The sequence below is a fragment of the Coturnix japonica genome, chromosome 3 (assembly GCF_054131305.1).
Source record: "Coturnix japonica strain WE chromosome 3, WE-NBRP24, whole genome shotgun sequence".
NCBI lineage: Eukaryota > Metazoa > Chordata > Aves > Galliformes > Phasianidae > Coturnix > Coturnix japonica.
Window position 1 is genome coordinate 14,997,841 of NC_140665.1, and position 25,079 is coordinate 15,022,919.

The following is a 25,079-nucleotide window of genomic DNA, read 5'->3' on the forward strand; positions in this document are numbered from 1 at the left end:
CATCATTTTACTTTTGAGGAATTTTAACCAGCTGGGAGTAGTGTTGTTGTTAAGATGATTATGCTTGTCTCCAACCTGTGGCTATGCCTTTATTTCAATCCACTGTGTAATATTTATTTTTGGGGCTATGTTAATTTCATTTCTACATTATCAGCTCTTTCAGGAATCAGAATGTGGCCATGCCAACATTTTCCCAGCTTCTTACCTATTCTCAGCTGTTGCCAGTATCGGATTAATTGATGCAGTAATATTGCATGTACACACTTGAGGGCTGTGTATTATAACAAGCTCAGCTCTCTGCTGTGCCGTATTTGTTGTGCAGCAGCAAAAAAATTTTGGCAATGCCAGCATGTGCTTAGAAATATGACTGCAGTGTACATGGGCAAGTTCCATAGGGCTCCACATAGCTGGCTTGCAGCAGTAGGAGCCTAATGCTGACAGCTCATCTGACCCCTCCAGTCCTGCTCTCACTGAAATAGCCCCACCAAATCACACTGCCAAGCTGATGGGAGGTGAACATAAGAGCTATTTCATATCTGGTGATATTGGGCCAGCTCTGTGACCAGCATATCACAGCCTGTAGTACACACTGCAGCAGCACTGGGCTGAGTTCTTCTTTGGTGTGTTTCATTCATATCTAAGTTTTCTTTTACATTGGGAAGGTCCTGTCTAAGAGCTATCCCAGAGCGTAATTTGTATGTCTGCTCAGAGTCACTAAGTAGTGTGGGGCAAGACAGAAGGGAGCAGAGATGGGATTTGCTGTGTTCACCAGTCTTGTCTCTCCAAGAAGGAAGACCAGCAAGTTGTGAAGGTGCGATGAGCTATTCTGTGTTATTCCAAGGGAATAACTCAGTCTGAGATTCCACAAATGAGATCAGCTCAAACACAGACCTCTGACACTTCTTGCACGCTACGCTGCAGCTAGAAGACTGTTACCTGCCAGGAAAGATGGAGTTTTCCTTCTGACGTAATGACAAGGATGAGTTTTCTCCCCAAGGTAGTGCTGTTCACATTTGCTTATGCCAGTGAGTAAATTGTGGTGTCATTAATGCTGTTTCAGGTACTTCCAAAGCTTTTGTCTTGCAGCACAGGAAGATAAATTACCGACCCTTTCACCACATGCAGTGCTTTTACCAGCTGTGCTATATGTCCCCTTTCCCTTAGAAAAGAGTGATTTTCAGATACGCATAGGTTGTGCATTTATTTGACATATAATGAAAATGAGAGGATAAGCTGGCTAGGAGCGAAATCAGAATTTAGATTGGCTCTTTATAAGGCGACATTTCCTAAAAAGACTGCTTTTCCCCCCACTCCGTGCATTACAGAGATTTTAAATCTTTGTCGACTTCTGAATGCACATCTCCTGAAGGACAAAGGATGATATATTCTTAGTGACTGTGTAAAGTATAGTAGTTTTAAAGACAATAAACGCAAGGTCATATTAGGGCAAAACAGTTAATTACCCACTTCATTATTGTCAAGGTTAATACAGTATTTGAGCGCAGAAGCTGTTTTTCATCTGCTCTTGGATACAAGGCAAGACAGCGGTTCTCGCAGACAGATCCATTATAGCTTATCGCTGCAGGACAGACCGCTCCAGCAGCACCATGAAGGATGTCTACTGTCAGCAGTATCCAGAGCAAACGCCAGACCTGTCTGGAGAGCAATGGAAATGAAATGAGAGCTACAGCTTCGGAGTAGCACGCTTTAATTCACAGAGATTGCATCCCATTGATTTTAATGTATGATGGTAATAGTAGCATAAAATTCTCCAGCACTCTCTCATCTGTTTTAACATTGATCCATCCTAAATTGCACAGCGCTTTGAAAAACGTCCCTTAATGAACACGGGGTATTGACTATAACAAATCCCATCTTTCTGTGGTAGAACCCAGTTAAGGCTGCACCTGATGTAGGGTTTGATTTCTGTTCTTCATGCATGCCTGGGCACCGTACAGGTTTCCATTACATGATCTCAATAGACACGAACAAAGATCTCATAAATCTTAGCAGATCAACCTTTGTGAATAGTGCACTACTTGCATCTCAACAAGATGTATTTTCTTTCATATAAAGGAAGTGCTAAATTTAAAAACAAGCCAAAGCAAATAAACATATTGATGATGATAACAACAACAACAGCAATAATAATAGCACTGACTTGAGCATCACCTTAATATCGTACTTTCTCCTTTCTTTTTTCTTCACAACAAATGACTTTCACGTCCTGGTTTGCTGTAGTAATGGCAGTGGTGTGGCTTTGACAGCAGCAGTGTCAGTGCTTCACTGACATGGTTGCAGATTTCAGGCAGTACTGCCAAGGCAATTTAATCTAAACTCGCGGAGTTCTTCTAGGATAGGTAAATTTTATCCTCCCTTTGCACCAAAGGACTGTGCTTGTATGATGAAACAGGGCCAAGGATTGTCATCAGATACTGAAATTAGAAATCTGTGCTATTCGGCTGTTCAAGCCCCTTGCCTGGGCTATGGAGCATCCTCCTAAACCAGCCCTGGGCGCAGTTAGCACCAGGAATGCTTTTCTCCAAGCCACAGATGTTGCTTTCAGGCTGAGAGCATTCTGCCATGCAGAGCTGGGCCAGTGCATACAAACTGGCTCAGCCTGAGGGGTTGGTCCCAGCGCTTCTCATTTACTGGGAGAGAGGAGCCCAAAGCAAAGAGAATTCCAGCCATCATTCTTGCAGTGATCTCCAGTGGTTGTCTGCATGCTGCTGGGAGAAAACAAGGGCTTTTGAGATCTTAGTCACCTTCATTGATGAGGATTAGGTAGCACTGTGGGCACAGAAGTAACCAAGGCTTCTTCATAGACAGAGCTTCAGTGACGAATGCTCTTTTTGACATGTTTGTGTCAGTTTTACTAATAGTAAGAAAGCCTTTTTGTTTGTTTGTTTGCAATCCTCACGGGTCAAAACGATGGGTGGCTTCTGTCTGCAGCAAATCCCTAAACATTGGGTTTTTGTCATTGGTGAATTCCCAAACACGTAATCCTTCAACTTCATTCTTCTGAAATTTCCTTGCACTGTGGGCTGAGATACCTGTTCATGATTCTTTCATCACCCAAATCCCTTAAGCATCTGCATTTAAAAAACCCGCTTCAAAAGAGCATCTGTTTGGAGGGAAGGGGGGAAGACATCCCTTTCCTTTAACCAAAGAGGCTGTTCTGCTCCCAGGGGTTCCCTCTGGCTCTGAGGTCCTTTTGTGTGGGCACAATACAGGTTGCTCCAGGAAACGTCTGCTTTGTGCAGGCTAGTCCCACAGAGATCATTAAACTGGCATTTTTACTCCTTGGCATGCATTTACACCAGGGAAGCGAGATGGCAGTTGAGTATTTCAATCTTGTTTTCAATTATAAGCATTTCATTGTTGAGTGTGCTGTTTTATTATGTGATAATTAAATATGAATGATCATGCATTCATCCTGCCAAAGCGGCTGCAGCCTAACAAAACCAATTCCTTTCGCCTTGCTGAATGCTTCAGAAGCAAAAGGAGTGATCTATTTGCTGATCCTGATATTTTCTGTCCTATTGTTTCAGTATTGCCAGCTTCAAAATAGCAAACCAGGCAAGTAATTACAGACATAAATCAGAGGAGGGATCAATCTGAGGTCAGGATTGCTTTGCCTGTAGCCCAGCTTTTCTCAGCTGTCTCTTTCTGAATAACCAAAGTATGTTGCTGTCAATTTAGCTGTGACAGGGCAAAGCAGGAGTTGATGAGGAAGAGGGCCAGACTTTTCTCAAAAGAGAAAACATGCCTTTTCCTATCTTCTCATTGCATTGCAGACCTTTCCTAGGCAAAAAATTGAGTCCAGGATGCAATACAAAGGTCTGTATTGCTTGTGCTGTAGAGCCCTTTCCATGGCTTCCCATCCCTGCTGCTGGTCATCACGTTTGGGGAAGCCACCTGCTTTGTATGGGAGCATTTGGCTTCAGACCCCGTTGGTGCACAGTCTTCTTTTACAGATGCTTCATCAGCCTTGGGTCAGGCTTACAGGGATGCATTTCTGATACAGCCATGTCTGATGGTGTTGCAGTGGAGGAAGAGCCAGTGGCCAGGCTGTACACAGAGTTGTGCACCATTAGTGTGCAGCACAGGCAAGCTGCCCGCAGAAGGATAACTCCTTGGGATGGCCACAGCAACTCCATTTAAAAACTAAGTGAGTTAAATGAGATACAACCTCAGATGTTTAGCTGAAGTGAATCAGCAAAGAAAGCTTCATTTCAATAGAGCCATGCTGATTTATGGCCCCCGTCCTCAATCTGTACATCTTATTCTTACAGGGCATTTATAAACATGACGCAGTGCTCAGCAGGAGTCAACTGCTGAACTGATGCAGGAACTTGTTACAGTCTTCAGATGGTGCTAGCTAAAAATAGTCAGGTTATCTTGAAGTAGTACTGAAGAGAGAAGTACTGCTTGCTTCCATCCCTACACTGGGACCATTGTTTGGGTTAGAAATGAGTAACAGTGGGAAGGGGCAGAGGGCAGTAGGTAGGAGCTGACCTGTGTCTGCTGTGCTGCTGTGACCTCCTCATCCAGGGCTGGGGGATCTCAGGGAGTTTTACTGTATCAGGATACAAAGAGAGCCACCACCACGTGGCATCCATCGTGTAGTTCTCTCAAAGCTATGGTCGTGCACAGGGATTTACCAGATGCTGCATATTGTAAGGAGGCACAGGTAAGTATTATTTGTCATCTTCCCTGCGTGTGTGTCACATGCTGAATTGATGAGGAGGCAGTCCCAGGTGGTAATTCTGGCACACAGTAGTGCACTGTAAAAAAAAAACAAACAAAAAACATGGGACTTGATAAACTGTGTGCTACTTTCCACTCCAGCAGTTTGCTAAAATAGCGTGGAGAAGTTGGCACTGAATGATATTTTTACCTTTCTATACTCTGCAAACCAGAGTCAGCCTACCAGCTTGCCTTGAAGGAGACAACTGAATAATAGCTAATTTAGTCACACCAAGTTTTTAAAACACAATTAGTGCTCTTAAGTGTCTGCTGTTCGGTGCAGCACAGACGTATCTTAAATTGAAGCTGCATGTTAAATCTTAGCTTATGGTGGACACTGAATTTGTTCATTTCTGCATGTTCTGTTGTATTTCTTGAGGGCTTTGTTTGTTTGTTTTTTTGCAGCAGGTTATTGTGAGGTGTGTGCCTGAAGAATTTGATGCATTACCACGTGTATTCCTGGGTGAATCACAGTCATTTCGTTGATCAGATACTAAGTGAAAGTCAGTATTTTAATCAAAGCAATTTTTTATTTCCAGACTATTGTTAGAGGAAATAAGCCTCGGAAGGATACTTCAATCAATGGCCTGCTTGAGGAGTTTGACAATATCTCCGTGACTCGATCCAACTCCCTGCGGAAGGAAAGTCCTCCCGCACACCACCAAGGCAATGCAAACCATGTGCCAAGGCACCAGGAGGAAAATGGTTACATCACATATTCGCAGTACTCCAGTGAGTCAGATACAACAACAGACTATGTCATGGACAAGTATAGAGACAAGACTCTCTATGGGGAAGAGCTAGACAGGTACTACAAAGGGGGCTACGCTGCCAAGCAGAACGGGCACATGATGAAAGTCACTTCCAAGGACATATATTATTCAGAAATGACACCCCTGAAATCAGACCTCTCCAGGTTCCTCCCGGATTACCATGCACAAGTGGAGACGATGCCCAAACCACTTGAATATGGAGGTCTAAAGCTGGAGTACCAGAGGATTCCCAGTGGATCCTCACTGGACTACAGAGACCCCTTCCCTTACGCCCTGTCCCGAGCGTCAGTGCAGAGCGAATGCCCCAAGGAGAGACTGGAGTATAGTGACGGCGAATGGGGGCACAGCCCAGCCAAGGATGACTATGACAAGAGGCCCAAGTCATCCTACGTGGACCCAGCGAGTCCTCAGCCAACCATGAGGCAGAGGTCCAGGTCAGGCTCCGGTCTGCAGGAGCCAGCCATGCCCTATGGAGCAAGTGCATTTAAAGCACACCAGCAGGGACACTCCTACAGCTCCTACACCTACCCTCGCTTGTCTGAAACTGCAGCAGGCATCTCCAAGGTAATGTTAAGACCCCTGGTGTGGGTACTGCCAGGACAGGGACCCTTCCAAAATGGGAATGCAAAAAATTAAGCAAAATGTTAAGGGCATGGATCTATGCTTGGAAACACAGTGGTAGGAAGCATGCAACCATGGTTAGGTGGATATAAAATCCCACCAGGTTTACTTGGGTAACTGAAAACAAGAGGTTTAAGATACTTATTCAAAGAACAGTTTGGAGGCACCCAACTTCCATGAGTTTTACTTGGGATTTCTGAAAATCCCAAGTTCTGTGGCAGTTTACATGGGATTAGGAGTTCATATGCTAATGCAAATGTTGGCAGAGCTGGGAAGTTGGTCTGGTTTGAATGTCGGGTACTTCTTGTATTTGAGTCGTTCTTGCTGACATCTCTGTGCCAGTTAGAAAACCGTTCCCAGTTTGCTGAGGAAAGACGGCCACAATCCCAGCACGTCTGTCAGGCAGAGGAGCTGCCTGCAGCTCAGCCAGCTCATACCAGCCCACACAGCCACCAGTCTGACAGCGCTCTGTGTGTACTATGAGATTCATTAACCCTTTCCCACCAATGAGGGAAGGGACTTATCCCTTACCTCTTCAATTTTTAAGAAGTGAAATAAAATCCAAGTGTCTCCTCGCACCCAAGACATTCCAGTAGTTGTTAACAAAAATAAGGGTCAAGATAGGAAAGCAGCTCCGCTGTGTTATCTACAAGCAGCTCCTCTGCAGAAGCTGTTGCTCTCTCTGCCTTTTCTAAGTTGCATGAATATTACCCAAGCAAACTATCATACCCTACCCTACCTTCTTGCAGCCTTGTTCAGCTAAAGGAATCTCTTATCCATCAAGTCACACTGCTCCAAAAAAGACCTGCTTAAACATTTAATATTCTGCAAGAGATGTTTTTTCCTTTGGTGTAGATTCCATTGAGTGTTACTGGGTTCCCTTAGCAACAGGCAGCATTGCTGTGACTTGCCAGATGTGCTGAGCTTGGTAGCTGTCACACGATGATACCCCTTCTGCTTATGATGGTGTCTGAACAGTGAGTTTTCTTACAGCCTCTGTGCACTGAGAACTTGGTCAGACCCAGATGTCATCTCAGACCTCTGCAGATACACCATGGCTTCATACCAGAGGCATGCCTGCATCTTGCTTAGGTTTTCTGGGAGGGATGCCTATACGTTGTTAGCTGTGTGCAAGAGTGAGGTGTTAAAATACAGATTCTGGAGTTTGTGAGGAAAGCTTGGGATGGGCTGCCTGCCATTTCTTTCTTTTAAAACAATCATTTTGTCTGCTGAGAAAGAGGAAGGACAAATCCACCAGTAATTCATAAACTCTCTTGTGCCTGCTCCTGCCAGATTTACAGCATTCAATAAGATGGAAGGCAGAGGTGTATTTCACAGGACTTGGAGCACTGCAGATGCTGTAAAATATCCCATTAAAATGCAGTAACAACTTTTATTAAAGAAAAAGATGCCTTCGTGCAAGATTCATTTTGAGCCGTTGCTCTCCTTGGAGCATCAAAAGCACTTGTGTAGCCTCGGTATATTGAAATTTGATGATTCACTGTTAAACACAGCAGTTTCAATTCCCAAACCCATCCGCAACTCCTGGAAGTGAATAGCAGCTTCATGTCTTGGATGATTGCTGAGGAATCTGCTTTTCAAGGAGGCATTAGTAAGATAATGGTTCATTTAATGGGTTTACTAAGTGAGAATCGAGTCTCAAATCAGATATTGTACTAATGAAATTGGCTTTAAAGTATAATTAAAAGGGGGAAAAAGTAAGCACTGAAAAAGTCCTCAGGCACAAACGTAGGGCTTCAAAATGCATTTAACAAAGATGTGCATTTTGACTTGTAAATCTGAAGAGTAGGTGCAGATGGGTATTATTACAGATGTCAGATAAATGAGATACATGCCCTGTTCTGGCAGCAGGTTTCAGACGTGTTGTGTCATACCTGGCTGCTGAGGTGGCCATGCACAGACCTGAGCGAGGCTGCAGCCATACGAGCAGCAGCACGTCGCATTGCACTGCAGGGCTGTGACTTCATCTGCTCCCCTGACCTCATCTTGAATGAGAGTAGGGCTGGTTTTCACTTTCCTTTGTAGTATTTACAGACTTGCCTTTTGGTAGGTAATTGCACCCAATAGCAGGAATAATGGCATTATTAGCAGAATCAAGTGTGCTCAATTTTGCCACGCTGTGAAGAACTAACTGTGTGAGGGCACGGCTGAGGAGAGGTGAGGCTGATGGAGTCACTTGGGCTCCCCTACTTCAGTAACATTGCATGGTCTGCAGGAAGTGAATGGTTGTACCGCAGACACACTGAAACACGAGCTGCAGAAAGCTTGCAAAAAAGGGCGCTGAACACCTCTGTTTTCCTTCTATAATTTCACTGCAGAATTTGCTTGTCTCAACACATGGGGCATGCTCAGAAAAGAGAGGGTGTGGGTGACGCCCTGTGGTGGTCCATTGGTGTGGATTTGTCACGTTTTAGTTTTAAACCAGGCTTTCCCCATCTTGATATAAAAATGGTGTATTTGCAGTCAAAGCAATCATCTGTGTGGCTCTGTGTACGTAGATATATAAGACAGGTCTGGATTGAGTTCCCCTCCCTCCACCAAACCATCTGAGCACTCTGCTGTGTTAATTAGTTGGGCAGCTGTCATGTCCTTCACGAAACACACGATGTCTCCGACCCCCTTCTATCTCACAGCTGCATAAGTGAAATCCCGACCGTAAGCATTTGTATGTCACACGCGTACAGAAGCAGCAGCCGAGGAGGCGGCCGTGTAACACTGCCAGCATTGGATGCGGGCACCGTGCGGCTGGGAGCTCACACAGCAGCCGCCTCCAGCTGCATGCTGCCAATGGAAGTGCCTGCACAGCCCTCACACAGAGGCATCCCCTGTGCCCTGTTCACCCCCAGCAGGACAGCAGGGGCATGCCCGGCTCACACGCAGCGCCCAGAAGCGCTGATACAGCACTGCTCTTCTTCATTCCGAGGCTTTTCTCCCCACAACCGAGTGACTCCAGCTAGAATCTCCTCCTCGCTGTGCAGCAGCCTACACTGATAGATTGATGCTGCGGCAGATTTTTTTTCTTCTCTCTCTCTCTTTTTTTTTTTTTTTTTTTTTTTTTTGCAGTCTTCGCATAAAACGGTCAAATGATGTTCCAGCGCAGAATTCAATTTCACAGTTCAGTTGGGTCCTTGATTACACTGCCAAATTCAGATTAATGTGCATTTAACTAACATGGATCAGGGACTCCTGGCCGGCAGCCAGCAGCAATAGTAGCTGCCGTGAGCTGTGTCGGGGTTGCTGCGCTGTCCACCCCTGTGGGCCGCCGCGGAAATTGATTGATTAAATGAATTCATTGCCATAATTATTTGTAATCGTGCTACATCATGAGCCTGTGCCTAACCACCCCCAGCCCCTCAGTGCCCCACCTGCCGCCAGGAGTCACGTATGTTATGTCATAAACGTGGAGATGCCCTTTTCTGGGAAAAGAAATTAATACTTTTGTTCCAGGTACATTTTTTTGACTTAGATCCTTTTCTGTTTTTCACAGATGGAGACAGTTTTGTTTATGAATGCAGAGTATTTGCTGACTTTCATTGTGAGTAGCTTAGAAGAGCTAGGGAAAATACAAGGGAAGAAGGGAACCTGAGATGACAAAGGCCCCCCATTGGGATAATTTCCCCACCATTGTCTCCTATTTGAATTGAAAATGAGCAGTTTTGCCATGCCGCAGTTAAGTAGGGTGTCACTATGGAAAATGACTTAAGTAATGGCATATTGGATTAGTCTCCTCATTTTAACTTGCTTGGAGGAAGTCCTTTTGAAGGCTCCGCTGAGCATCTCTCACCTCAAGCAGGTTACAGTGCTCCCCTGGTTGTAGCTCTCTGTTGTATCCCTGTGCTTTGAATTTGGTGCTCTTCTGCTGTTTGTCCATGGTCTGCAGTGCTCCCTCCATGCTGCTACACTGCCGTGGATGCTGCAGCCCTGATACCACTTGTGGGGATGGTGGGGAAGGCCTGGCTATTTTAGGGCTGAAAAGGGTAAAAAAAGAAAAGATGACAGGGTTGTCTCTGCTCTGCGGTGGCTCCGCAAAAGTGAGGACTAACGGGTGAGAGTCAAAAGCCAGAAACTCGTGATGGGAAGGAGAGGCATGAATTTCAGTTTGTGAAAGGGCTTCTTGTTTTGAAAGGGAGCTTCACTGGAAGAAATGGCCCAGAGAACCTGCAGGGCACTGCTAATACAGAGTAAATGCATTCCTTTGGACCATATGCTTTTATTTAACTAAGATTACCATGTCTCCAAATGGGTTCATGGACATAAAAGAGAACCTGGGAGATACAGGAGATATACAGAAGACCCAGTGGTCTTTACTGTCCTCATTTCAGTAGTGATGAGAGGGCATGCAACCTAATGGTCTATAAATCTGCAGGCGGCAGTGTCCCTCACCAAACAGCGAATCCATGCAGGAACGTGCTGTGCTGGCACCCTGCTGAGCATATCCAGGGTGCAGAAAGAGAATGGAGCTGTCAGGGTCGGCCGGGCAGCTGGAAACACAGCTCTTCACTCATGTCCACTCCTCTGCTTTTGTATTGCAGGTGGATTACGACCGAGCACAGCTGGTAGTTAGCCCACCACTCTGTGGATCAGACACCTACCCAAGGGGCCCAGTAAAGCTACCTCAAAGTCAAAGCAAAGTCAGCTATTCCAGCAGCAGCTACCAGTACCCTCTGGTCTACCACAAAGCATCCCACTACCACCAGCCATCTCTCCAGCCGAGCTCTCCCTATATTTCCACCGCCTCCTACCCCAGCTCCCCAAGTATCACATCAAGTGCTTATCCCCCGCCCAGCTGGGGCTCCTCCTCAGACCAGCAGCCCTCCAGGGTGTCCCACGAACAGTTCAGAGCCGCCCTGCAGCTGGTCGTCAGCCCCGGTGATCCCCGGGAGTACTTGGACAGCTTCATCAAGATCGGGGAGGGCTCCACAGGGATCGTCTGCATCGCCACCGAGAAGCACACGGGAAAGCAAGTTGCTGTGAAGAAAATGGATCTCAGGAAACAGCAGAGGAGGGAGCTGCTGTTCAATGAGGTACGTTGCTGTGGGCAGTGTGGCATAAGATGTGATCTGAACGGAGGCCATGAAGCCGAATTAATGTTTTCCTAAAACAGAGGGGTGAGTCCTGTGCTCATTTATGGTGTCTGAAATAATCAGATCGGTTTCAAATGAGCTACATCTCCGGGCTTTAAACCTATAATAACATGGTGGGAAGTCACAGTAAACAGCTAAGAAATCTGTTGTCTGGTCCACATAGCTTATCGAGTGCACAGACACTGCCCGGTTGCTTTCTTTGGACCGTTTCTGATACAGTTTATTCTGCTAAGATGGAGGATCCCAGCTGACCTTAACACTGAAGAAGCACACAAGCCATACTCTGGCAAATAGGTGCTTTTTGTTTTCTCCTTGCCTCCCCTCCTAATCATTTGTGATCCCTTTCCTTTCTTGATGGTTAGCAAGCAAAGAGCTGACATTCCATTTTGCTTTTCAGCACCTCCCTCTATCTCCACAGGGTAATCAGAGCCTTCCCTGCCTCATGTTTTCTATCCCTGTCCCCTCTCCAACATCCCTCAGTATCGTGCAGTTGTCGGCACCTTGGCTGAGCTGTTGTTAGTGCAGTCCCTCTCCTGTATATTCACTTCTAGATGTGGTGGTTGAGTTCACAGCACTCATACAAAGTATGCATATGCCTGGCTCAGCATCTGTTTTATGGTAATGTTGAAATGAAGCTGTAATCATTCAAGTGAACTTATTCTCCTTGAGCTTTGTTAGTGTTGCCTCAGGCTTTCCCCAGGAGCACGGTGTTTTTCATGACTACACTCTGGAAGAGCCTTTGTCCCAAACTAACAGCTCTCCTCCAAATTTAGTTTTAGAACCTCCGTGTAGCAGAAATGCTGTGTCACGGCCTGAACCAGTGACTGAGCACCTGGTGGGAAGGCAGGGCCAACCCAGGGGAGCTCAGGTGCATGCAATGTTCCTGAGTGACCAGAAGGGCTGGAGCCAGGATCCACCCCTTCCCAGACCTCATCTAAGAGCTGGCAGGGGAGGCACAAGGATCTGACTGGAGATCCTTGTGTGCTTGAGACCTTCCAGGGGTGTTTCTGTGTCCATAGCTGTGTAATTTGAGCATATCCTCCCCTGCTGCAGCATAGGGCTTTACTACTACACTGTCATTGCTGCATTTTCCATTGTTACAGCAGTACACTCAGTAATTCGAAGTATTAGAACTTAAAACAAAATACAGTTGTCTATGGAGATAAATGAATTCAGGAAATTTCACAGGTACAGAAATTCCTACATATGAATCCCCTTCACAAAGGAAGGGCTGTAGATGCTGAGATGCAGCATTGCACTGTGCTCAAAGAATTACTGAACCAGGCTGGTGTGAGGCACAGGTGCCTGAGCTGTCTTGGCACCCATAGAGCAGGGTCAGCAGTCCACCAGGCCTCAAGATCTTAATTATTCCAATGCTTTCCATTATGATGACAACTACAGAGCGCTGACCTGTGTGCTCTTCTTCCCATTTTATTACCTCTGCTGTGGTCTGTGACCCGGGGGCCTCAGATCCCTTTGAATCTTAGAATCACAGAGCAGCTTGGGTTGGAGGGGACTTCAAAGATCATGTAGCTCTAACCCCCTGCTGGAGGCTGGGAGATGAATAGGCCCAGTATCACCAGCTTTCTGTTAAAGTAATGTGCAAGGTACAGTTTGCTGCCTGATGATAAAGAAGACTTTGAGCTGAGCAGCTGATTGGATCTAAATGTTGTACTGAAAGCAGCTGGCAGTAAGAAAGCAATGAAATAACCAGTCCTAGTCCTGCAGTACGGGGAAAAAAAATCCCCACAATTATCTGCCACTTACAGTTCAGCAACTAAAGATCCTTACTGTTCCCTGATGTGTTTACGATGGCTGTTACTTTATGTATATACATGGATTTTGTTTATGCACTGCCACAAGGATTAGCGTGGCTGTGATTCATAGCAGAACCTTTACTAAGCACAAAGAGAAAAGCGCAGTGAAAAAGAAGGTCAAAACAAGTGTCAGTGCTTGCAGCAATTCACATCTCATCCTTTGTTTTTTTCCTCACAGGTTGTAATCATGAGAGATTACCATCACGAAAACGTGGTTGACATGTACAACAGTTACCTTGTCAGCGATGAGCTGTGGGTGGTGATGGAGTTCCTGGAGGGCGGTGCTCTGACAGACATCGTGACTCACACCAGGTGGGCTGCGAGCTGCCGGCAATCCCCCAGTGGTGCATACATAACTATATGTATGTGTGGGTATGGCTATGGATGTGTACAGAAATGTCTGTAATATGGCTGTACGTGCACACACATATGGATGTATAGACGTACTGTGGCACACTCACAGTACCAGCATAACTAAGACACTGCAGTTGGCTTTCTGTCAGTGCAGGTGCTTTTAAAAAGAAGGAGAAATAATATCTGAAGGGCTTCCTGGGGGGCTGAGATTTGCCAGAGCTTTCAGTGTTAATTTAGCAGAGATTACCTTTATCCATTAGTTCCCCAAGTGTCAAAAAAAAATTTCCTTTTCCTTGTATGGGGATCTGTAGTGTTGGCTTTGCTTTCATAACTCTATCAGTTTTGGGGGTGATTTCTCTTGATACTCTCTTGATAACCCACGTAGCTAACACTGTCAGAAGTGTTCACTACAAACCGAGCCTAAGACATAATGGGAAAAGTATTTTTCTATAATCTCTCATCATTTGTGCTTACAGTAGAGCTGGTTCCCATATTTCAGTTAACGTCAAACCATTAAATAAGACAGTTGACCAGTACAGAGGCTGTAGTGTACCAAACCTCTTCCAGTTCCTCTGAGTACAGGTGTTGGGTCTTACAGCCTATCCTATGAGCTCCTCACTCATCTCATTCTGCTGAGCAGGATAAAATGGGATTGGAAGGAGGAATTCTGTAACTTCATCTAGAATTAAAGTACACCTATTTCCACAACAGCTCAGTGGGAGAGTACTTAAATGAGCAAAACAAAAAGCAAGAAGAAAATTAGACACGAACATTTGTCTTCACTCACAGCTTAGTGATCCTCATAGATCCTACCAAAAAAAAGTTCATGGTATTTTAAGCATTGCCTTAGCTGATATGCTAAAATAAAGTGTGATATTGTAAGCCATGTATTAACTACTGCTCCCCAAAACATTAGAAGCTCCATCAGAGGTATTTCTGACAGGAGTTTAGCAGCAAACAGATGTTCCCAGGACACCCACTTCTTAAGAGCTGTCATCTGTTTTTTAGCTCAGAATAGTCATTCCTTAATCTTCTGGGTTTTTTACATTGCCTGACCTTTCTCTTAAAGATTTTGCTGAAATACTGCAAGTAGCATCACAAAGTTAAAGCAGAAATTCCTCAGGGCTTCTGCTGGTGTGGTGATGAAGCTGGGGATGCCCAGCTGTGGTGCATGACCTGTCCTGTCCATCGCTGTCATGCTGCAGCAGCAGCTTTTGCCATGACGGGGCTTTGCACATATGCACAGAAATGAGGACTTGATAATTCTCTTGCTGTATATTTTCTTCTACTGACATACCTTCAATTTGTTACAATAATCATAAAGGCAAGGGTAAAGCTCTTAAAGTTAGGCCCAAGGCCTGATGTTCTGTCCGCACAATTAATGTTTCTTATATTCATTCCATGCCTGATTCCATTCCAGTAGTCATTTATTCTCCTTCACAAGCAGGAAGTGTACTGTAAATAAGGCATTTCCATTATTTCCCATAGGGAAACAGGCTCACTCTAGTACACTGTATCACATAATAAACTCTGCTCTTTTAATGCTACAGGGAGACTTGCCCCAACCTTGTTGTAGAGTTATTCCTCACCTGTCATCTCCCTTTCTTGACAGAAATAATTTGTGTACTGGTGTGAACAGGAACCTGGGCCTGTCCACTCCAGCTCCCCTTCCCTGCTTTCTTCCTTCATGCTCAGTGTGTTTTTCCATTTTGCTGTTTCAGGATGAATGAGGAGCAGATAGCGACCGTCTGCCTGTCTGTCCTGAGAGCTCTGTCCTACCTGCACAACCAGGGTGTCATCCACCGCGACATCAAAAGTGACTCCATCCTCCTCACAAGCGATGGGCGGGTGAGCGCTGAGCATTTCTCCTGCCATCTCTGTCTGGCACACAAGGGGTCTGCCTTAGGGATTGATGAGATCTGGCACTGACACCACTGCCCTCCTCTCAAAGCCCAGCCAGGGTGACAAAAGTGGCAGAGCTAAAGAGAGTAAATAAAGGAAGGGAAAATGCAACTTAGTTTTCTACTTCCTACCTGGGAGGAAAGTGGGATATTTTGGTCCCTCCATTCCTCTGATCCTAATCCAATGTAAGACAGAATGCTATCAGATAATGGGAAAAGTTGCCTTATCCCTTGGGGGGTTTATTGATTATATGAAAGAAATAGGGTTGTGTATGCTGAGGTTGAGCTCCAGGTAGGGTTCTACAGCAGGCTCTGAGCCAGACCCATGAAACCACAGCTTCAGTCTTGCTAGAAAACTGAGTCAGAAAAGCACAGGCCTGACCAGTGGTTTATATGTGTACTGCATGCAGAGTCCCCACAGAGAATTGCAGCCGATGGGAGGCATTGGCAGAAGAAACTGTGCCCAAGGGTGATGCTTGGGTGTATGGGAAACTGGTAATCACAGCCTGAACCTCTGATTAATCAGCTGAGGCAAATGTTGGGTCAGCTGTGGGAGCACAGGTGAGAGTAATGGAGCTGTGCTCCTGGAAGTGGTGGAGCTTGACTCCACCTCCTCTAGACCTCATTTAAGGGCTGACCACCACTAAGGCAGCATCTCTTGGAGGTTGCTCCCTGATGGAGATTGCCTCAGCATTTCCCAGCAAAGGCATCCATATTGGTGAGTTTTTTTTCTCATAAATAACCTTCTGAATATCTGTTACCATCTTTGTATCATTCCACCTTACGCTTGGGTAATGGGGAACCTCCTTCAGTTCTGCCCCACTCCTACCTTTATGCCTTGCATAAGTTTTTTTCTTTTTACTACTAAAAGATTATTATCTTCTAGTTAGCAAGATTTTATATGTAAACTCTGTTCCCCAAGCTAGTTGGGATACTGTCTTCAGTCTATACTAATAGGAAATGTCAGATGTTAGTGCTGAAACACTCACCTGTGGGAATAGCTCTTGCCATAGATACGCTTGTGAGGTGGTTGATAGCACCCATCCTTTGCTTTCCTGCATTTGTATGGGCCACTGCTATCACCACATTGTTCTTTCTGGTGTTCGCCTGTGGGGAGAGAGAGACAGAATGCAATTAGAAGTGCCTAAAACTCAGGGTGTCCAAAGGCACGGGTGGAGGGGAACAAATAACTGCTACATGTAAAAGCCTAATTTCTGCACTAGTTTGAGCCTCATCTTGTGTCCACATGAAATAACTGAAGTAAAAACTAGTTTGGTCATGCTGAGGGATTCCCGTAGGCAGGGTTTCAGGGTTGCTGCAGTGGGGTTACACATGTGCCCAAAGCAGGATGTGGTGAGCAGGTCAGAATGAGACCAACAGCACCCAAATCTTCCAGTGCTGGGGGTGAAACTTGAAGCTTCTCAGGCCTGATCCAGTTCTCTCACCTTTACATTTGATTCTCACATCACTGAGACAGGGATTTTCTTCCTGCAGCCATCACAGCCCAGTCTTGTTCATCTTATCGGGGGAGAAAGTTGCGCATGTGTAGGAGTTTTTCAGTTGCAGTTTTGATCCATGTCGCTGAAATAATGGCATCTGAACTGCTTTCAGACCTTGCGTGCAGTGCCTCATTATACTCATTACTCGGGTACTTACTATCTATCTGCATTGCAGATTTCTTCATGGCTGTGTTGTGTAATTATCTTTTTTTAGAAAACCGTCTTCTTTTATGTACTCGAACGAGCAATAGATCTGCCAAACCCCTTGTGCTCCTGCAAAAGAACACCGGGCTCTGCTTCCAAAACTCCCTTCTTCTTCCATTCTTCATCCTGTAAACTGGAAAATGTGGTTAGCGTGGAGGACTTGATGCTGCTGGCTTTGTGTTAGAAATACCAACAATCAGCTTGTGATTCTGTTAAAATTAATACCCATATTGGGGGGGGGGGGAAGTGGGGTCTGTACTGAATCTGAAAGAAAACAAATCGGAGCTGATAATAAACAACTGCTGCTCTACACGATGCAGCAATTGATGGAACTTCCCACTTGACTTGTGCTGGGGCCAGCTGGGCTCACAGCACATCCCCAGCACGCAGCTGGCTGCATGGCCCATGGGCTCTGGGTGCTGGCTGCCATTGCACTGTGTGGAGCGTAGCTTGCGGTGCCAGGGGCTGCCCTCATGTGGAGCAGCTTCCAAGAAAAGCCCAGGGATAGATTCTAGGCCTCCAGAAGAGTACTTGGAAAAGCTAACGCTTCAGCTGCCTTGAGGAGCAAGCGGTTTCTGGAAGGCAGTGATGCCACAAAAGTCATGCCAGCTGATTTTGGCCCCATTTGGAGGGGTTTTCACCTTGGTGTTGCACAGCAGTGGGGGAGGAGGAAGGTCATAATTTTCCAGCATTTTTGTTGGTTTAAAAAAAAAAAAGAACACCTGCATCTGAGTATGAGCAGGCACATGATGCAGCAGGAGCTGCTCTCCAGAGTGCTCGTGTATCCCATTATTTCTATTTCAGGTCACTGCCACAGCTACTCAAGGACAATGCTTTCCTCAGTTCCCAAGTTCCCAGCACTGGATGCAGGTCCCTCATCTCTTGCAGCCATTTTGGAGGAGTCTTCCACCTGTCCCTGCCTCCCTCAAGCCCCTTTCTACATACACTACATACGGATGATGGTTTTTGAGGGGCAGACTACAGCACACTTGAAAAATTGTTGGTTGGGGGTATTGCTTTCTAGGAGTGCCAGGTGGTGCTCTATGTGGAAAGAGAAACATGGGATTGTCCACTCTCTGGCAAATTCAGATCTCAAGCTGATAAAATATTAGGAGTGATACGTATTGCTTACAATAGATAGATACTGCATTGAATGTTAGTAAACATACGTACACTGCAAACTTTGAGTTAATGTATTTGCAATAACAGATTAATTATAAATACTGTAAGATCGGGATTTCTGCTTTCCTGCTGAGTTACAGGCCAGTGATCACCTCTGCACTTTTGCTGGAGGGGTGACAAGGAGCTGTGAGAGGTGATGTGAGTAGCAGGCACTGCTGACAGGCACTGCCACTTTCCTGCCTTCTGTTTGGTGAAATCAGCCGTGCTCTTTCCATGCTCATCCTCCATCTCCAACCTCACTTCCAAAACCGTGTTGCTGCCCCATCCCAGCTCCTACAGCAGGAGACAAGGGCTTCTCCCAGAGGGAAGCGTATCTGGTTGGATCAGTGTGTACGTGGTTACTCAGGAGGGGCTTTCTCTTTGTCTTTGCTTTTTAGATCAAATTGTCCGACTTCGGATTCTGTGCCCAGGTGTCCAAGGAGGTGCCACGGAGGAAGTCACTGGTTGGGACACCGTACTGGATGGCACCAGAGGTGATATCGCGGATGCCCTACGGCACCGAGGTACGAGCTGCGAGGCACCCAGAGTGGCACACAGTGCTGCAGTCAAACCCACTGGGCCCGGGGAAAAGACAACAGCTGAGATGCTGTACACAGCTGTGCTGAGCAGCAGCACTTGTGTTTGCCCTAGAGTGTGGCACTGTGTGCTTTTTTAACATCTTCCTTTGTGAGGTGTAGTCAAATAACTGTTTAGAGTGTAATTCCTTTACATAGTTTAGCTTAGGGTACTCTGTGAAAGAAAAATAGCATCATTTGCACGCTGCGGAAGGCCTGTTGTTGACCTCTCAATTAGTCTGGAGCTGCAGATAGAGCCACATACACATCCATGTACCAGACCAGTAGCCAGTGTGCACAGCTGCACCGCAAGGCCAAGTCACACCGGTACTTTCACAGCCATGCAGGCAGAGACCCACTGAGCTTCCAGCCAGTTAAAGCTGGGATTTCCCAGCCTCTAGGGGAGTACTAGCAAAGGCAAAGTCACGGGCCCTTAGGATCCCAAATGTAAGAGCCAGTTGGGTGGGGTCAGTTGCCATACTCTGTAGTATTCTCATTGCAATCAGTTCTCTGAGTTGAATGAGAAAAAACTAACTACATTACAAGAACTGTTTAAAGAACTGCAGGCCCCCTGAAAAAAAGGCAGTCCATATGTTGTTGTCAGAGTCTTTCAGCTGAGAACAGAAAGGGCAGGCTGGTGGGACCTGGCTCAGCACTTCTGCACTGCCACCCTGGGAGTTCTCCTCACTCCAGTCTCAGCACAGACAGCATCTGAGTCCCCAGCCCAGGACACAGCTGCATTTTCTTTGGCCTAGTCAGCTTCTGCTTGATAGAGCAACACTGCTATATATGTGTATATATATGTGTGTATATACATGTATACGTGTACATTTATATACATATATGCTAGATATATGTGAGATACACACACATGTGTACAAAGGAGTGGAAACAAGCTGTGCAGCCGAGGCCTGGGATGGGAGATGATGCATCTTCAGAACGCACAGAAGGGCTCTGTTTGGCCCAGGCAGGATGTGCTCCTACCTGCAAGTGAGGGCACCCTGCAGGCACTGGCATTTGCCCCAGCGTGTGGTGTTATAAGAGACATTTCAGGGATAATAATATCACCTATTATTAGCCCATTAATAACACTGATGGGATTATAAAGTGCTTGAACTTAGAGCTACATTAGGTTTCCCACCAGCAGGGAAAGGAGGAAAAAAAATGAAGCTGGAGGATAGTGCTGGCAGAGGAGCAGAATAAGTATAGCCTGGCCCTGATGGTATTTAGGTTGGCAAATGACAGCAGTTAGTGTCATTGCAGTGGGGTTCTGGAGCAGCTGTGAAGCAGACTGGGACAAAAAAAAAAGGATTGGAGTTTCTTTTTTTAAGCTGGAGTGAATCATTTTCCAAAGGGATTATATAATGTGCTACCTGCCATCCCTGTAAATGGGCCTGGATGTAGTAAGTGCATGCTTGTATTTGCCTAGGGGTATGAAGGAGGTGCTATAGTTGTTAGTATTCAAGGGAAATACTACCTGATTTCACAGCAGCTGTTCTGCGCCGTGTTTCCACTCACTGCACTTCTCTGTAGCAATGCAGTGCAGGGAAAAGAGTCAGTGGGTTCAGAGAGGTGCAGCTGAAGTGCCGCAACACAGGGTACAGGCAGCCTGTCCTACAAGCACGCCTTAGCAGTGCTCAGTGACCATCACCTGGACCAGCTGCAGACCATATGCATGTTGTTGCTGGGTCATTTCTTCAGCACACTCGGTGTTATCAGCTGGTTAAAAAAAGAAAGGGGGTGGTTCACCCAACTATTGCCTTGAAATGGCTGCTGGCAGCAGTTGTTGTGCTGCTCTGGGCCCTGTGTGACCCTCAGAAGCCAAACCTGTTCCCTCACGCTGTGCTACCAGCGGTGTTTGTGAACTGACTGTGCATTGCAGGTGGACATCTGGTCGCTGGGCATCATGGTGATAGAAATGATCGACGGTGAACCTCCCTACTTCAATGAGCCACCGCTGCAGGCCATGCGCCGAATCCGGGATAACTTACCACCCCGCGTGAAGGACATGCACAAGGTCAGGCTTCCCGCGGCTGATGAGGGCCTTGCATACACACAGGTGTAATAAAGCCACAGCCACGCACTGCTGTGCATGAAGGGTAAATGGAGTCATTAAGTGCCACCTCGAGCAGTGGGTGCTATGTCAGACTGATGCAGGACAGGAAGCAAGCAAACCCATTAGTGCCCAGCACTGAGTTTGCTTTTGCAGCAAGTGCTCAAGAAGGGGGATGGGCAGAACCTCCTGCTCCCCACCCTTCCTGCCCTGCCAGAGGACCAGAGCAAAGCAGCACACAGGCCCTGCTCTGTTCAGGCTGGCACAGCCGTGTCTGTCACCAGTGCCTTTAGGTCCCTTGGGTGCATTTCTGGATGATGTCAGACCTGAGCCCTCAGAGCCCTCAGCACTCATGTGAGGTGTTGCTGCTTTTCTCACGTTGCACACAAAGCTGTGTACTGTGTGCTGTTCTGCACCACAGTGCTTTCAACGTGAACGACACAGAGAAGATGCATGGTCCTTCAGCTCAGTGCATCTTTGTCTCAGGAAAGCTCAGAGAATCTGTTGTCTTCAAAAGAAAAGTGATATGTAAAGTACTCAGCATATGCTGGGAATCTTGTCTTTGTCTGCTCCTAATGCCAACATGGTGTTGCAGGTCTCCTCTGTCCTCCGGGGCTTCTTGGACTTGATGCTAGTGCGGGAGCCCTCGCAGAGAGCCACAGCGCAGGAACTGTTGAGACACCCATTCCTTAAGCTGGCCGGGGCCCCTTCGTGCATCGTGCCCCTCATGAGGCAGCACCGGCACCGCTGAACGCAGCTTCTCAGGAGGAGGTCGGTGCAGGGGCCAGGTAACGGCTGGGCAGGAATCCCTGCGGTTGTGTGGGAACCAGGGGAAGGGGTGAGTGAAACCTTGCGTAAGAAAACCCGCCCCATGGAAATAACGTAGTGTATAAAAGCCAAAGGGGTGCTCGGTGGGGTTATGAAGAACCCAAGGGGTGATCCTGGCCACCAACGCAAGAGGCCACGTACTGTGGCTGCACCACGTTGTCATCTTGGCCATCCAGGCAGAAGGAGCCAGGTGCAAACAAGGGGGGAAAGCAAATGACTAGAGGATAGCACAACCAGAGCAAAACACCAGGAGTTCCAAGTAATGGCTGCGGCACTTCAGAAAAACACTTTTCTGACACAGAAAAAAAGCACTTTTTTAATCTCAGTCATAGCAACGTAATGTATTTTGAAATGAATTTGTAATTTTCTGTACAGTACTTTTGATAACTTGCAGTACTTTGTCATGTAACCATTGTGCTAGTTGAGGTAAGATGTGTAACTTAGCAAGAACTTGAGAAGATAAAAATGTTTCCTACTTTTTTTTTAACCCTTTTGAATATGGAAAAAAGCCCTTTAGGAAGTTAGAAAATTTGGCAGATCTTCCCTTGAGGTGCAGAGCGCTTTGTCCCGCTGCCACAGCAGCCTGAAGATCCACGGGTGCCACCCAGCAGAACACCCATTGCTCAGGGCAGTTGCTTTGAGCACTTGCCCTCTGGGGGCTGCTGGCAGTCCAAGCTTCTGACACCTGCCAGAAGGCACCGGGGCCCTCAGTTCCCCCTTCCTCCAGCGATGGGAACTAATGCAGATGTACCTTTGCTCAAGGATCATCCAGCAACCTGCCGGTCCCTTCATGTCCCGCTGCTGCAAAGTCAGGTTAGTTTTGTTACTGCAGAAACACCCATTCTTTATGTCGCGCTGTGGAAATTGACGGAGGCGTTCTCCAGATTTGGAAGAGACCATTGTGATACGTTCTGAGATGTTTGCCATAGAGTCGTGCTGCTGTCTAGACCTTCTTGAATGTTGATACAACAGTTGACTACTACAGAACATTTTTGTGTTACTTGTTGGATGAACTTGCATGTTAACTGTAGGCCTATAGCTTTGCCTTTACGATTTTTAGAAGTGCTTCATAATTAATTATTTCAATGATAAATTAAATTTTATTTATTAATGATTAGGTTTTAATTATATATAGTACAAAAGCCATGTTTTTCCAGTTACTTTTTTCTTACTGACCTCATTTTAATGATATGAAAAGCCAGTTTTACGACAACAGGATTAGCTTATTTCTTATCACAAAGTGTCATAGTGCATATATTGTTATTTATTGGAGCAAACTGCAACCAAACACGTAAGTCTGGCAGGAGCTGTTTCTTGAATATCTTCCTCCCAGTCAAAAGATTTGCCAATAGGACAGAAGCTTTTTCAGTACAGCCCTTAAAAGTTAAGTGACAGTTGAAGGGGGAGTAGCAATTAAAAGAAGCAAACAAACAGAGAAGGGGAGAGAAATAGGAACTGGAACATCAAGTAGATATTCTTGTCTCACCCCCCTCTGCCTTCCCTTCTCTTCTTAACCCTGTTTGCACCTTACAAGGAAGCGCATTTAGCTGAGCCCCCTCTCTGCCCTGCCACAAACACTCTGCTGGTCCAGACCTGCAGGAACCCAGCTGAGAGAACAGGGGCACCTATGGGGTTTTTAAAGTGTTTGTATTTTGTAGTCTTGACAACTCAGGAAAATAAAGGCTGCACCGGTGGAGGCAGTGGCACACAGGTGAAACTGTTATAGCAGACTAAGTCAAACTTTTTTAAACCATCTTTGAATAAAAAATGGGGTTGGTGGGTTTTCCTCTTTAATATTCAGCATTAGACTGTTCAAGTGGAGAATTTTCTGCTACTTTCTTATCATTAGATACTTCAGACAGCGCTCGTTGAGTTCACTGAAAGTTTTGTCTGGTTCAAAGGTTGGGTTTTCTTTTGTGACCATCAGCTACTGGTGGGACAATGCACATGTGAGTTCAATAAATTAATACTTAATTTTATTTCAGTGTGTTTGTTTCCTGTGTCTCGTGTGTATTTTCTAAGTTGTGCACAACATCACAGACTGCTTGGCCAAGCCTGTAACCAGAAAAAGGTTTTTGTACGTATGTGCAAATATATTTAATGTAACCTGAAGGACTGCAAGTTGGAAGACGCATAACACTCAGGTATGGCTCCCGACATCATTTTTGAATTGCTTTAAGGAGGAAAACACAAAGGCTTGTGCTGTGCAGTAGTGACACAGATACGGCTCCTCACTCTTTGCAGGACTCCTTGACTTAGGATACAGATTGTTTCTTCCCTCAGAGCCCCTCCTGTCCCGGAGGCGGCCTTGCTGACCAAGCCAAGAAAACCCCCTACTCCCCACAGCTGCTTCCCTTTCAGTTTCTCCTTGCACAAAACAAACCTTCCCTGTGGCAGAAGTCACCACGGTATCCCTGCCGCCTAAAGCAAGAGAAATGTGAGGGGTGTAGTCCTTGCAAGCAGAGTACCACAATTCAGCCAACTGGAACTCACCCTGTTCCCAATACACAGACACACATGCACACACCACCTATAAAATGCGCAAAAAAAAGCCTTTCAATGCTCAGAACACGTTTGCACTGGCAGCACACAGCAGGAACATCCAGACATTGCTCTGCAGTCAGCCACAAAGTACCAAAGATTACCAGAAGGGGTGGGCAGACCCAGCCAGCTTTGAAGTACTGCAGAAGGACTGGGCCCATTGAAACACACCCTGCTTCTCGAGGTGATCTTTCCCCCCCCCCTTAACAGGGCCCTAAAGCTTTACTCAGCTACCACAGTGGTGGCATCAGTTAGCTAATGGATCTCTGATGGTATTTGCTTATCAGGTATTAAGTAAGGCTTAAGACAAGGGTTGGCATTACACAACATGCTTTTGGTTGCAGACATCAGGAAAGGTTTCAAAATGCACCCACCGTCATCTTGTGAGAGATCTCATCCGTTGTCCCTAAGATAGAGCCAGTCAAAAGCAGCACATTGCCAACTCCACTTATCTCATGCTTCCATTTTCATTCATAAACGAGGCATTTTCCTCTGCTCACCTGTTCTAAAGCGACTCACAAATACATGTAACCACAGGAGCAGAGGGCAGGACATCTATTGGCAACCTGACTCCCTTCCTCAGAAATACATCCAAAAAATTATGGATTTAAGTTCTATTTGTAAGTACTTTGCAAGTCATTAACAGCTGTTTCAGTAAGTACTTAATTATGACAGGTCCTTATAGAGCTCAGTAGGTTGATGAGCTCCTCATGTTTATCCACGTTCTACCATGTGTTCACAAACACCCATAAAGCAGCGCCTGGTTTGCAGCTAACTCATGATAAGCCGTCTATGACTAACAGCTAAACACCAACATGTAAACAATGTAAAAAGAAATGAAACCACAGTAGAAAGCATCTAAACCCAAGTAACGGTTTCAACACTGAAATGACTGCTT

The 25,079-nt window shown here is 46.0% G+C and overlaps 1 protein-coding gene across 10 annotated transcripts in view; it reads left to right on the forward strand.

The window, feature by feature from the left end:
• Positions 1 to 23,619, forward strand: part of PAK5 (p21 (RAC1) activated kinase 5) — a 143,762-nt gene extending 120,143 nt beyond the window's left edge. For 9 of the 10 annotated variants that reach the window (XM_085541091.1, XM_085541085.1, XM_085541084.1 and 6 more), the window contains 7 exons: positions 5,289 to 6,086; positions 10,697 to 11,188; positions 13,244 to 13,377; positions 15,141 to 15,267; positions 18,583 to 18,708; positions 20,642 to 20,776; positions 21,408 to 23,619. In XM_085541091.1, coding sequence (XP_085397217.1) covers positions 5,289 to 6,086; positions 10,697 to 11,188; positions 13,244 to 13,377; positions 15,141 to 15,267; positions 18,583 to 18,708; positions 20,642 to 20,776; positions 21,408 to 21,563 — 1,968 coding nt within the window. In that variant the 3' untranslated portion in view covers positions 21,564 to 23,619. Of the gene's footprint in view, positions 1 to 5,288; positions 6,087 to 9,636; positions 9,700 to 10,696; positions 11,189 to 13,243; positions 13,378 to 15,140; positions 15,268 to 18,582; positions 18,709 to 20,641; positions 20,777 to 21,407 lie in introns of those variants that run through there. The other variant, XM_085541093.1, reaches the window with a different exon arrangement.
• Positions 23,620 to 25,079: the final 1,460 nt, after the last annotated feature.